General features: G+C 40.4%; 1 protein-coding gene and 1 long non-coding RNA gene across 5 annotated transcripts in view; one reads left to right on the top strand and one right to left on the bottom strand.

Annotated features, from left to right (window-relative positions):
• LOC107079554 (uncharacterized) overlaps positions 1-8,317 on the top strand; it is a 28,718-nt gene extending 20,401 nt beyond the window's left edge. For all 3 annotated transcript variants that reach the window (XR_011181700.1, XR_001480499.2, XR_001480498.2), the window contains one exon: positions 6,954-8,317. This is a non-coding gene — a long non-coding RNA (uncharacterized lncRNA). The remainder of the gene's footprint in view (positions 1-6,953) is intronic.
• On the bottom strand, positions 6,446-12,020 carry r3hdml (R3H domain containing-like). Of its 2 annotated transcripts, none has more exons than XM_015364663.2 (6): positions 11,925-12,020; positions 10,846-11,160; positions 9,624-9,742; positions 8,547-8,679; positions 7,709-7,824; positions 6,446-7,076 (listed from the first exon to the last, which is right to left on the bottom strand). In XM_015364663.2, the coding sequence occupies exons 1-6, from the start codon at positions 11,928-11,930 to the stop codon at positions 6,944-6,946; spliced, it is 822 nt and encodes a 273-aa protein (XP_015220149.1). In that variant the 5' UTR covers positions 11,931-12,020; the 3' UTR covers positions 6,446-6,943. The 2 variants fall into 2 exon arrangements, with proteins under 2 accessions (XP_015220149.1, XP_006639527.1); XM_006639464.3 differs by having other exon boundaries at positions 10,846-11,142.
• Positions 12,021-14,000: the final 1,980 nt, after the last annotated feature.

Here is a 14,000-nt window from a genome sequence, read left to right as displayed (position 1 = left end):
CATGGACCTTTTACATGTTGCAGCTTTAAAATGTCATCACATCTGGGTATCACATGTTCAGAGGGGAGTCCTTTGGTTAGTGAATGTTATTAAGTGCTGGGGATTTTCTCTTTTTGTGGAATCTCCAATACAGTAACAAATAACCACAAATAATAAACCTGTAAATACCAGAGTACCGTTTTAAAACTTAGTGGTGATCGTTTTGTAAGAAATCATCACAGAGTCTCATCTTAATGAAGACCACACAAAGAAAGCATTTTTTGTATTCTACACATGAAAAAAAACTGCAGACTGTGTACTGTAAATATCAGATGAGTTTAACACAGTGCTATAATGCGTTAACAAAGCAGAATTTGGGGTGAAGCCACTTGATTTCCGCAAAAGATCATTTTCACTGAAATAAAGTGGTTTTGCCCCAAATTCTCCTTTATTTGTTTAGCTTTGTTTAACTGTCTTCACGTATGCACATGAAAGTGAGCTTGATATTAAAACACCAAAAATCTGATTTTCTTTAAAAAATAAACCAAAAAACTGTAATGATCAAGCTGTACACTATTACTGTGTATGTGAAGGAAGCTGAATGTCATCAAAACCTACAAATGTACAGTACAAAGTTAAATTTACCTGTTGCACAAGTACGCATCCCCTCGGTTTGTATCTGGTGAAAAATATCGTCAGAAATGTGGTGGAAGCACTGCTCTTAGAATTAACTGGCTATTTCTGGACATAGTTCTACCAGCTTTACACAGTGGGATGCTCTAATATTGTCCATTCCTACTGTCAGACGTGCTTTAGTTCTGACCCGCTCACTGGGGATAGCTGATGGACTGCAATTTTCAAGTATTGTCATAAATGTTCTATTGAATTCAAGACAGAACTCCGACTGGTCCACTTGTCTCCTCTCCCGGTCATTGTCCTGCTAAAACGTGAGTTTTAGGATGGCTCAAGCAGGTTGGCCTCCTGGATCCCCCTGTCCTTCGCACCTCTTGTTTTTCTCTCAAGCCGTGCTCGGCCATTAGGAATGTTCCATCCGATGATGGGATTCGCACCCGACGTGGGGCTTTGGATGTCGACTAAAAAAGTTCAATTTGTGTCTCGTCTGACTATAAAGCCTTCTGGGTCTTTGTCTGTTTTCTCCCCCCATTATTCCATACAGGTCAGCTTTGCGTGGGATCAGAATATTGTCAATATATGAACAATTACTCCAGTCTCAGACACAGAATATTGCAAAGCTTTCAACCTCACTGTTGTAAAGGCTGTGGCATCCCTAACCAGTTCTTTGCCATCCCCGCTGCTCAGTTTGGAGGGACAGTCTGATTTAAGGACGGTCTGAGTTGTTGGATGCATTTTCTGTCTCTTAATGACAGTCTTTACGGCACTTAAAAGGAAAGTAAGCATCTGATCTGTTTGTCTCTTAGTCTTCAAGGTCCATTTCCTGTATGACTATGTGACCCGACATTATTGTGGCTTGAAATTTAATATCTGGCGGAGGGAAATTACAAAGCAAAAGTATGTACTCTACAGTCAAGGAAAACCTCTTTGACAGTTACACTCATTTTGAAACCTTTCAATCTATTCTTTTGCAGCTGAACTAATTTAAAGTTGTATCAGCAAAGAGGCTGAATTCTTAAGAATTAATCATCTTCTAATGTTCGATCTTATTTACATACCATCAGCATTTTTATCTTTATCAGTCTGGAATAGATTGTACAGTAGATGAACTATTACAATCATCTTTCAGAATGTCATGATTTCAGGATTGAACAGGAACAAACTGTGATCACGTTTCAGAGGGGTCAATACTTTTGTAAAACTCTGCATTTGCACATTTATACTAAATGTGTGTGCATGCATGTCTGAACTGCAACACTAAAAAAGGCTCTTAAACAGCAGTAGTCAGGGCAACTATATTGTTACATTTTCAGAAAACACATCTGTGCTTGGCTTCATGTATAGAGAAAACAGGTCAGCTGTGTACAGTATGTGTCATAAATCTAAACTGATTTTGAATGTGAAATGAACTAAAGAAATAGTGTTCAATCCCAAAGCTGCTGGTGACTAACGTAGTGATTTACAAGGAACTTATCACCCGGTTAATTAATATAAATATTTAGGAATATACAAAGAAAGCAACCAGAGCTGGACAACTCATGTTGAGAGATTTTTATTTCAGATTTTAGCAGTGTTTGTATTTTTTTATGAAGATAAAGGTTGCTTAAAATAAAAAAAAGAATACTTTTACCATGCTGTAAATGAGAGCTTTCTGAGAAATGGTGTCAGTGTAGTGTCGGTAAATTATCGGTCCAATTATGATCAGATATCACCCGTTCTTGTCCAGACAGCAGTGGTAATGGGAGCAAAACACCGCTCCTCACTGCAGACAATCCTTGAACAATACATGATCAGACAGGTGGGAAAAAATAAATCAGATCCTTTTCATATTCTTAATTATGAATATCAACTTCTTTTCTCTGGCAAAAATTTTTTAGGGTTCCAAAATGTAGATCAAATAGATATAAATATTCATTTATGACCTTATTTCTTAAAGTAATTAATACAAACAAATGGAAAAGGTAAATGTAATTGTAAAGAGATTATGCTGTAACAAACTACATTATGTGGAATATGTCCTGAATATGTTGTAATGAGTAATGGGTGCGATGTGTAATGTTTTTCCGATGGATTCATATGTACATAAGCGCTGTGTCTCCATAAAAAAAAAGTCAGCTAGGGAACAATAAAGTTGATCTTATCCTCAATCTTAACATTAACATAATATTCTTATAGCCAAGCATGGCATTAAAAGAGTTACAGCCCACATTTTAATCTTCCAGAAATATAAAAAATAAAAATAATTTTGATAAGATGTGTAATTTCCAAGTGACTTATTACCCGGAATTCTCTCACCTGAAAAACACAATATATTTTCATGGAAATTGATGTGTATACTGTACATATACTGTATGCAAGTTATAAAGCATTTAGAAACCGAACACACAGCAATAAAGTCCATTGGCAGAGAGACTGAGAAAACAACATAGTTTGATTTGCTGCAAACACTGCTTTATCTGTTCTTTATCACTTTAAAAGCCATTTGGTAAGAGATGGGTTTCTGAGACAAATGAGCACCACAGAGATTGGAGACTCCAGAATATTGGTAAGATGGCTAAAGTCATCCAGCTTGCCATCAAGTTACCATCTAGTCCTTCAAGCACAAAGTAAGCTCGGTGGCAGCCCAGGTCAATACATTTGTTTTAATAGAACTATCTTGCGATCAGTAAAAACATCATGCGCACTGACCGAAGCTCATTTTCTGTCTTCAAAGAATTTTTCAAATACAAAGAGCTTCGCAACTATCATTTATTTTGTGCTTTCCTGCTGCTGTTTTAGTGCTCTTCCGTTTTAGTGTTTCTGGCCAGGTTAGAGCAAGTGTTCTTGATTCAGGTTGTCTGGGGCATTGTCACAAAGCAAAAGACTACAGACATCTTTTATTGCTTTTTTCTGTGTCTCTGCTCTCTGCTCTCTGGGCCATTTGTTCAACTGCAGACCAGCTGGCGGCCAGCACATTGTTATTGCAAAGCTATTCTACACTTCCTCCACAGGCTGGGACTTGAAGAAATCACACTGAGAGAAAGCACCACCAACAAAAACTAGCAACCCAAGTCACAGTCACAATAAAGAGCAAAATGGAAGGAAAATGAAAATGAAATAATTGCTGAATGACTCTGTTTATTCTATTGTTGCCAGACAGTGCCCGAGGATTGTTGGCCACACAGCTCATATATCTGTTTGTGTACTGTATATGGTTGGGAAATTAACGTACTCTTCTATGCAACCAAATGAATCGTTGTCAGATATAACAAAAAAGAGCAAAGTGTGAATTCGTGGACTTTAAGGAACGAATCAGACAGGTTCTTTAGCCTTGAACACTGAGAGCAACAGGGAACTTGGGGCAACAGGGAAACATTTAAAACCCTGAAAGGGATTAATAAGGGAGTAACAAGACTATCTCAGCACCAACAGTGAAACTAGGACTAGGATAAGATATTGAAGGTAAGTCAGGTGCACTTAGACTCCTGGAGGGGTTGGGAACAAATGTACAAGCATGTTCTTGGAACAGATTCACTGGAATCCTTCAAGAAACAGCTGGATATAAAAGGGCCTCATCTTTATTGTAAAATGTCTTATGTTTACCACTGTCTCACATTAAGACACTGTCTCTCTTGAAAGCTTTTGTAGTCCTGCTCTTTTGTACTGATTATCTCACATCTGCCTGGCAGATGGAAGAGGCGCAGGACTAATTGGCAGGACTACTGTAGTTACAGTCACAGTGAGGGAGTAATTCAGTGATTCTTGAACCAATGTGAATGGAGGACAGTGAGAAGTCAGAATGAGTGCTCCCTAGTGGCTAAAACACTACTGGTGCTTGGGCAGAACACAGGCTGAGCCCTGTAATTCCAATTGTGCTGGACAGTGCCATTAACTGGCCATTTCCAGAGTACTTTAAGAGATGGAGCCCAGTTCCCTCAGTGCCACCTGGCGGTCAGCCCAGGGATCATCGCTTTGCCATACAACAGAGGCTCATGGGATTGGAAGTCTGTTTGCGAGCATGAAATGAGTTGGTTGGAAGAGCCTCTCTACTCTTCCACTTGATGCTCTCTCCACGGGTAGGGTGGAATGAGATGCTTTACAACTGACAGCTCCTGATTGTGATATTATAAAAGAACCAGAGACAAGAAATCTAAACATCTAAAACAAATACACAATATTAAAAAGAAGAATTTATTAACTTTTCCCTCTTGAATGTCTTCTCTTTTCACTGACCATATCCATCAGTGCTCAAAGACAATCGCAGAACGACAGCTTGACACTTTGTGCACCCTCCTTAGAAGCTATCCACATCGCAGTGAGAACCTATCGTCTGTTGAAGCTGGGAAGGCATAGTTAGTACTTCCAGTATACAAAAACAGCAAATTGCACTTCTTCCAAGAACACTCTGGTTTCCTCCCACAGTCCAAAAACATACTGGTAGGTTAACAGGCTTCTTCGAATAGGGAAACTTTGCCCTGGTGCGAGTGTGTGTGTGTGTCTTTGTATCTTTTTGGTCTGTGATGGACTGGCATCCCGTGCTTGTAACCTATTGCATGCTGGGATAAACTCCGGCTCCCTCTCAACCCAGAATTGGATAAAGCCGTTAGAAAATGGATAGAGGATCCTTTTACACCATCAAATATACTGTGTGTCCTTGCAACAATTACGACAAGTGAAATCTGGCTGGAAAACGAAGAAAATATGTTTTATTTTTAAAAAGAATACCAATTAAAAAACCTAAACAGTGCAACTTTTAACAACTGGTTAACCAGTTATATAACGGCATTAAGATACAAAATAACACATATACTTCAAATTGAAATACAAACATAATAAAACAAAACTATGCATTTCTGACAACTAGCAATAAATAGCAATGACTAAGAAGTTACTGAAAATCAAATAAGCACAGACCAAAATCCTGATTTTCCATCTAAATCTGTTTTTCTAGATATATCGGATATTCTCACCTGCAAAAAATATAAATCAGAATAATCCGTTTTCTGCGTTATATACTGTACACCAGTAGCGGTGTAATGTAAGGAATTCTCTATTGTAGTACAGCTACTTTTCACATGGTGAAAAGGATAGTTTATATTACTTGTGCAGTTTTACTGAATTTCTGCACATTTTGGTGTTTATTTACAGTGATATATCTCCCTTCAAAAAGGAACTTAGAAATCCTTGCCTCTATATAGGATCTCAAATGAGCAAATCTAATTCATTGCCCTTAGGGTCTAGCAATTTTGTTTCTGATTAACCATCATTATTTTAAGTACTGTAGTTGTGATTATGTACTTGCATAAATCTCCATTCTGCTGAAAATAATATTCTATGGATTTCTCATTCCAATATATGGGATAGATGGAGAAAGAAATAATGTGCAACACATAATTATTAACTAGTTATTAACCATTAACTAATTAACTAGTAAACTGCAGGACTGGAATAAAGGCCTGAAAGAGTTAAATGGATTCTGGGATTAGCAATCAACGTCACCAATAATCTGTGTTCGAGGGACTGATGAAGCTAAACACTCAGTGGCTGAGATGTTAAGTGAAAAGCAGCTTGTTTTATTTCATAATTAGCCACTTTTTTTTTTGCTTTTTTCCCCAACTATGAAACAGAAACTGGCAAAGGTAAGTTTAAAGGGCTGTCATGTGACAGGCACAACACTATTCAAATTTCTAATAAGTGGGCATGCTAGAATATGTCATTGTTTTATGTAGGAAGCTATTACTAAGTTATTTTTTGTTACAGAACAAAGAATTGCTTCTGCTGAGAGTCTGTATGGAAATGTAATGGGAAACCAGCTGTGTGTTGCACCATTCTCTGAAGCCTGTCTTAAGATTCAAAGATTCCCCAACATTATAATACTTCCCATAATCCCCTCCACTCAGTGGTGTTGTTTATTCTGTGTTTTTAGATAAACTGAAGAATAAGCAGGAACACCTACAGAACTGCAGAAACATGTAATATGAAATAAGTATAAAAATACAAAAAGCACTGCCCTATTAAAACTGTTGTTTTAAGACTGAATTAAGGCCAGCAGATGGAGCTAAACATTAAACCTTCAGCATATTTTAGTGGTTTTACAGAACTGTACTGAAATGTGCTGTGAATGAACATTTTAGGTTGTTTTTAAGATCCTACTGTACATTTGTCGTCTTGCTTTCATTAAAAAACCTGATCACATATTCCTGCAGCTGCTTTCCTTTCCAAATTTCCACTGTCCTCAGCTGCTTTCACAAACCGATCACTGAATCAAACTCTTTCTGCTCTCCCGATGGATTCCTAAACCTCTCAAACCTGTTCCTAAGTATTTTTGTTAATTGTTTTTTTTTATATCACCCTAAAACCAGTTGACTTTGTTGGATTTCAAACCCGAGAAACAGAGGTTGTTGCTACAGGAGCCGCCATAGCTGGGTGGACAGGCGGAGCAGGGCCGGCCCATCTTGTAGGGAGCCTCTCCAATCCAGTTACCCCTGTGGAGACGACAAGGGGCAGCCTGTCAACAAAATGTCTGCGGAACGCCACCAGTTGGAGTACTTACTGCTGAAACCTAACGCGCCACCCTGACAGTGCACGGCCAGTTGCCTGCTTCTGGTGGGGGAAGCCATCTTCCAGTCGGACACAGCCCAGACTGCAATGAGAGATCTCCGGACTACAGGGACCCAACCTGCAATCCCCATACAAAGACTTTTCCTAACCCATGACTTTGCCCTTTATGCTTCATTTATGCATACAAGGGCAGTGCAGTGGCACAGTAGTTAGCATTGCTATCTCACAGCCCTGGGGTCCTGGGTTCAGTTTTGGACCTGGGGGTGCTCTCTGTGTTGAGTTTGTATTTTCTTCTTTTGTTTGTTTGTACGGATTTCCTCCCACAGTCCAAAGACTTACTGGTAGGTATGGGAAATATCAGCCCTGGTGTGAGAGTGTTGTGCGTGTGTCTGTGTGGGCCCCCTAGAAGGACTGGCATCCCATTCAGGGTCGTATCCCGCCTTGTGCCTGCTGCTGCCACTGGTCCCACCAGTGACCCTGCACTGGATAAGCACCGAGACAACGAATGGATAGGAGTACATCTTTGCTGCTGTGGGCCGACACGTCCGTGACTCACTTGATGGAGTAGTTGCACACCAGAAAGACAGCCTGGCGCCACATGCTTCCCCACACGTTCATGTTGGAGCACCTGTTGATGGCACACCCTATTCTGTTGGTGCTGGCCCACACCATCTGCAATGGGAGAGCACTCATGTGAGTCAGCCTCAGAGGCAGGCTACCCTACCAATCCAAGGGCAAGAACAAGCTGTGGAAAATGGTGCCAGTATTATTGTAAGAGAAGGCTGAAAAAAAAACATGAGGTCCAGGTTCATGTGTGAGGGTTTCTTGATCTATTTCTTTCCTCTGACTAGGGCTTGAGCTTATTATCCATGAACAGCTCCCAAAATATGGGCAAACTCTGAGGCACAGAACAAAAAAGGAAAAGTTACATCATGTGATCTCCTGCATTCAGATTTAAAAAGGATAAATACTCCAGTCTTGACAGGCAAGGAGGTCTTTGGGTGTGCAGATTGAGCATGGATGTTATCCAATTCTGATTGTCAGTGTCAGTGGGCAGTACTGTAAATATGTGTTGGTTAACAATGTAGGAAACCGTGAATAACTTTATTCACACATTGTTTCCAAGTGATGTATGCCACCTTAATAATTAATTAATTTAAAAATGTGAATATTTGTGCATGATTTCTGTGCATGGTTACATGCAGACAAGAGATTCCCAACTCTGTGTCACACAAAGGCTATCCTCTACACCCGAGTACCTAGTAAGACATGATAATTTGAAGAAATAACATGTGTCCTTCAGTTACCTATCCTATAGCTTTGCCAATATCAAGTCCAAAATGTAGAACATCACACGATCTCTGCTACAATGTGCAAATAATTTTAGAACTCACCTGTGTGTAGTGGGAACAGACTGACCCACTGCATTTGTTGGGACAGCTTGGGTTGCATTCCTGAGGGTAGGGGAAGGAGTAGAATTGTTTCTCATCGTACCATGACCTCACCAGCTCAATGACTGACCGATACCTGGAAAACAATACGAGGCAATTCACGAGATTCAATTTAACAGAAAGGAAGAATTCAGGCATTTCAGATAGGACTTCCAAATCCTCGTGCTCACCTACTGTATAAGGCTATGCATGGTTTGGCACCTTAGTACCTGTCTGAGCTATTATCACCCTATTCCCCATCTCGCAACCTTTGCTCCTCTAATTCTGGTCTCCTATCTGTCCCCCAAGCCCGTTTACACTCTATGGGTGACAGGGCCTTCTTCTGTAATTCCCCCAAGCTCTGAAACTCTCTCCCCAAGTATATCAGAGAGTCACCTTCTCTAAACTCCTTCAAATCCAGACTCAAAACCTTCTTCTTTAGAAAAGCCTTTACTTAACTGATTCCATTATTTTCTTCTCTGCTCCTACTGTATTAAGTACCACCATCTACTATCTCCTCTGCATATACTCATTGTGTTTATCTTTTTTTTTATTGTGTATTTTTAATTGTGGTTGTTGCTGTTGTCATTCTGTAAAGCGCTTTGAGAGGCCACCTTTAAAGGCACTATATAAAATAAAGTTTATTATTATTATAGGATACTGCAGTTCCTGAATAGCTAAAGCTATAGTTAAAGAAGTTTAAGTTCTGGGAGGCTTTCAAGCAACCTTGATTCAGCTCGAAATCTGAAGCACTGCAGAACTCTGCTACAATGCATGTAGTTGCTAGCAACCTTTGTAATTCATTTATTCTTATTAATCTAGGAAATAGACGCCTGTCATCTTAATACTGTGAATTAAAACGGCAACAGAAAAGACATATCGCAGCTCTTTGGGACCTGTCACACATGAAAAACAACTTGAAATTTGAAATCCTGCCCTAAACGCGGAAATCTCTCATAAACTCAGACAGGATGATCAAAGATCAGAACTTCAAACAGTCCCAGCTCTCCCTGGGAAAAGTACGAGACAGTCCTGTTTCACCTCCCAGTGTGGATGGACAGATTCTGGCCCATGAAGCGCATGAGCTGAGACGGCCCGTGGTCCCACACACACTGTGCTGCCCACGCCTCCGCTGTCTTGGCCAGTCGCTCGTCCCACACCTGAAAGGCAGAGGCAGAGAGGCAGTTCTGAAACAGGTCTGCATGACCACGTAGAGTGTCCCTCTCACAGCTCCTCTGATTTCACTTTGCGGAGACTGTGGCATGACTTTACCTCTCTCAGCTTTCTGTCCCCAGACTACACAAACAACTATTAATCTTAAGGCTGTTGTCCCAGCTGCTCCTGGATTGATTAGATGGGGTTTACCCAGCCTACAGAGGACTGAATACGCGCTGAAAAAAACGCTTTAATTTTTTCACATATGCACTCCGAATTCCTTCAAGTGCAGGAAAACGGTCACATTCATCCCCATGTGAAAGAAATCAAATGCCACCTATTCCAATAGGGGGATAACTACTCCACTAGCAGTACTGAAAATATTAGTGAGCTGCCAAAATGTATGAAGTTCAAAACTTTGACAAAGAAAACACTTTTACTTTTTGGACTTTTCAGTCTTAACATTATGTATACAGTACACGGTGTTTCAGGCTGCAGAGTACTGTCTTTTGGCTTGTGTTGAGCATGCATGCAAAGTCAAATTTCTTCTCTGATAACAGCCTTGGGAGAGGGCTTTGCTATGGAGTTAAACAGTCTTGATAAAGATACAGTATGTTACCATCGTGCAAATTGCCACTGAGTAATCAGCAAGTGTATCTTCAACACTGAGATAATTGTCTAATAAATGAGAAACCAATAACATGCAGCCTTATTAAAATGTGCAAAAGGAAAAAAATGCCCATAAATAACTAACTCAATATCCCTTTAGAGAGACACTATCTAACGCGTTTTTCATAAAATGAAAAAAAAACCCGAAAGTTTGTCTTTAGTTGACCATTTAATGCCACAAAGGTATCATCGCATTCTGAAACTCTTTTGCTTGGAAACAAAATGGTTTCATAATTGAGTAGGGCTTCCACTAACTTGACGAAGAGGGTAGCCAAAAGTACTAGAGCACTCTTTTAAAAAAAACACTCCCAGTTTTAAACGAATCTGGTTAGATTGATGTTCTAGCACTTCGACGAAATGCTCTTTGTGCCTGCAAACGCCGAGGCGCATCGGTGGAATTGCGCCGGTACTGCAGGGCCCCCTGTTAGAATGTGCTTACCATGTATTCCATATTAGCGGCAGGTGGAAAGACCTGCGAGCGCACACGGTTGTGGTAATCCAGCAGGGCGCTCATGTCTCTGGAGGAGATGAACCGCTTGCGCCGGCTGCGGGGGACGCTGGTGCTGAGCACGTCCTTGAAATCTAACTCCGCGTCCGGGAGGACCGCTGAGTTGAGCAAGTCGGTCCCGTTTGGCAGCAGAGAAGCTCCGGTGTACGGTGTGACCCACAGCCAGAGGGCAGCGAAACACAGCTGAGCGCTGGCGGCCATCTCTCTCTTCTGCAGGACTCCGGAGAACTGCGTGACCCGAAAGGGCTTAAAAGACGATCGCAAAACAAGTACATCATGACATCTTGCTAAACTTTGAGATGTTTTAATTATGGATAGTAATTACCAGTGGCCTTTAAAGCTTAGAAGTAATGCAACAAAGACAAACCAACACCTTCAGTACGTCAGTCCAACGAGCACATCTACTGAGCCAGCTGTGGCCAGTCCAATCACGTATGCAAAATCCAGCCTCACATACACTTAACGGGTAAGCAGATCCCTGTATTCCACATAACTTTAGATGACCATACAGAAATGAAACCTGGTGTGTGCGTCTCGTTTTACTTGCACTTTGTTCTGCTTGGTTTTATTCATACAGCAAAATATTCAGCCCCAAGTGTTCCTACTGAAAATATCAAATGTATAAAGTTTTTAACATTGTATTAGCAGTATGCATAATTCCAAGCTCATCTCTGAAGGCAAAAGATCACATTTGTTTCTGCCTTGGCTATTGGTGCTGTACACTCTCCTTAGAGAAAGTTTGTCAGAGTAAGAATCTCATCCTAAACAGAACACATTTGACTTGATTTAGACTGTGAACACTCTTACATAATACAGTGGAAAATAAAAGCACTCTCAGGATTCCTCTGAAGCCACAATCAATGGATAAAAACTCTGCCCTTGACGTCTTCACACACATCAATAATATTGCCACACTTAGCATTGGTACCAGAAAACGTGTAGTTTTAAATTAAGACAGACTGAAATGAGGGGAACAAAGCTGTCTGCTCTGTTTCTCACAAAGTACATACCTTCATCTTTCATCTGTAATTCCAGTGCGGAGAAGCAGAGAGAGAGTAGGAGTGAGGGAGAGATCCAGACTTAAAGACTGGCCTCCGCAAATAGCCCTTTCTGACATGCGTGTCAGAGAAATTTAACCTAGCCAGCGTCTTCAGCCCTTTGAGGGTGTCTGACGCAGAAAGCTCCCACCCATCTCTCCCCTTGGGGATTTTCTTGGAGGTTAGAGAACACATTGATAAGTGATGTAACCTCATTGGACGCACTGTGCATGCCCCCCGCTTCTCTGGCACAAACCTCAAATGTACTATTTCAAACAGAAGAAGCAAGGCACCTTATTCTCTGCTACAGGATACCTGCAGCTGCATCTCACAATTTTAAGCTTTGTTAACAACAATTTGCATCATAAGGTTAATGTGTTACTATAAAAGAATTATAGAACAAGGAAAGAATATATATTTCCAATATTACAGCTGGTTTGTTTTTAAATAAGTGAAGACAGCAGCTTGAACAAGATATTTGTTCTAAACAGATTCCAATCCGGTCATAAGCAATTGCAGCAGTCATATTGCTGTTCCCCCTAAGAGATTCCACAGGTGCCCAGCTACAGATAAAAGTAGTCTCTATGCTTGTAGCAATGGATACAAGGCAGGTGACACCCTGGATGGGATGCATCCATCACAGGGCTGACACGCAGATACAAACGCTCACACTCACACTACAAACAATTTTCCCAGAAGCCAATTAACCTTCCAGTATGCCTACAGACTGTAGGGAGAAAACTGAGCATCCAGAGGAAATCCATGCAAACATGGGGCAAACGTGCTAACTCCACACATACAGCACCCCTATTGGTCCACTGTTTAGGATTTAAAGAGACGCAGAAAACCTACTGGGTTCTGGCCTTCCAAGACTGGAGTTGCACGGCCCCGTTTTTGAACGATAAACAGGAAACCTGTAAATTTAGATGGATTATGATGCTGAAATCTAATACCCCACACCTCTGAAAAGTAAAGAGACGTCTTTACTCAACATGATTAAATTTGAGTAGTCAAGTAGTTATAAAACATCAAGTTTTCAATTGATGGATCGATCAATCAATCAACCAACCAAACAAAATATTATCAGTTTCAATTTGTTTGCCTCTTATACGTAATGTTTCTTGTTTTATTTTCTCAGACAATAGATATCAGTGGTTGAAGGTGAGCTCAGAAAAAAAAATCACAGTAGCACTTAAAGAATTAAGAAATGGAAACTGAAGTGACAGTGGTAAAACTGTTGCAGTTGTAACTGACTGGCTATTGTTCATCACCCTTGGCCAAACCAACAGGAGACAGCCCCATATGGAATAATTCACATGGTGTGGAACTCAAAACAGTGACCAAACACTGAAAACAAGCACAAGTTCTCAAGCAGTGATGGCAAAGTTCTAGTTAAAAGCAAAAGACCTGGAATAGAGGTGAAAGAAGCAAATCAGTTTTCAAGCATGAATAAAATTCCCGTCTTGATTTAACACAGGGGTTGTCCCAAGTACACAAGAATGAGCTTGCTCAGAAAAGAATGTTTGGAATAACAACAACAAACACATTTGTATACCTAATGCTATTAACACTAAGCAGGAGATATGATTTCAAAAGTTGTATGTTGTAACCCATAAAACAACTGATCTTTGCAAAACGACTTTCAAACAACTCAAAAGTCAGCGTGGCCCATTTTCCTTGTAATTTGCAAGTTGCAAACAGCTGCTCTCTCTTCGTTTTCTTGAAAGATTGGAATAACGTACGACAAACGTAAAACCATTAGTAACTGATGTACGACTCCAGTTTACTAAGCTCTGGAAATTCATTGTGGGGAAGAAGGTTTAGTGTTAACCTGAATGTAGACCTTGCATATACTGTACAACCATAGCCTGTGAAGGAGAGTAACTTTTAACAAACGACACAGACACAGAAGCATGTAATACTTACAGTATGTCAATAGTGATATTCAAGGGCACTTTACAAATCGTCCCAGTTGATAGTAGGGGCAAAAGCAGTCCCTAGAGAAAAACAAACAAAACAGGTGGATTCAGACAAAACACAGCCTGGATC

Source organism: Lepisosteus oculatus, chromosome 16 (genome assembly GCF_040954835.1).
Source record: "Lepisosteus oculatus isolate fLepOcu1 chromosome 16, fLepOcu1.hap2, whole genome shotgun sequence".
NCBI lineage: Eukaryota > Metazoa > Chordata > Actinopteri > Semionotiformes > Lepisosteidae > Lepisosteus > Lepisosteus oculatus.
This window is presented reverse-complemented; position numbering and strand designations above follow the sequence as displayed.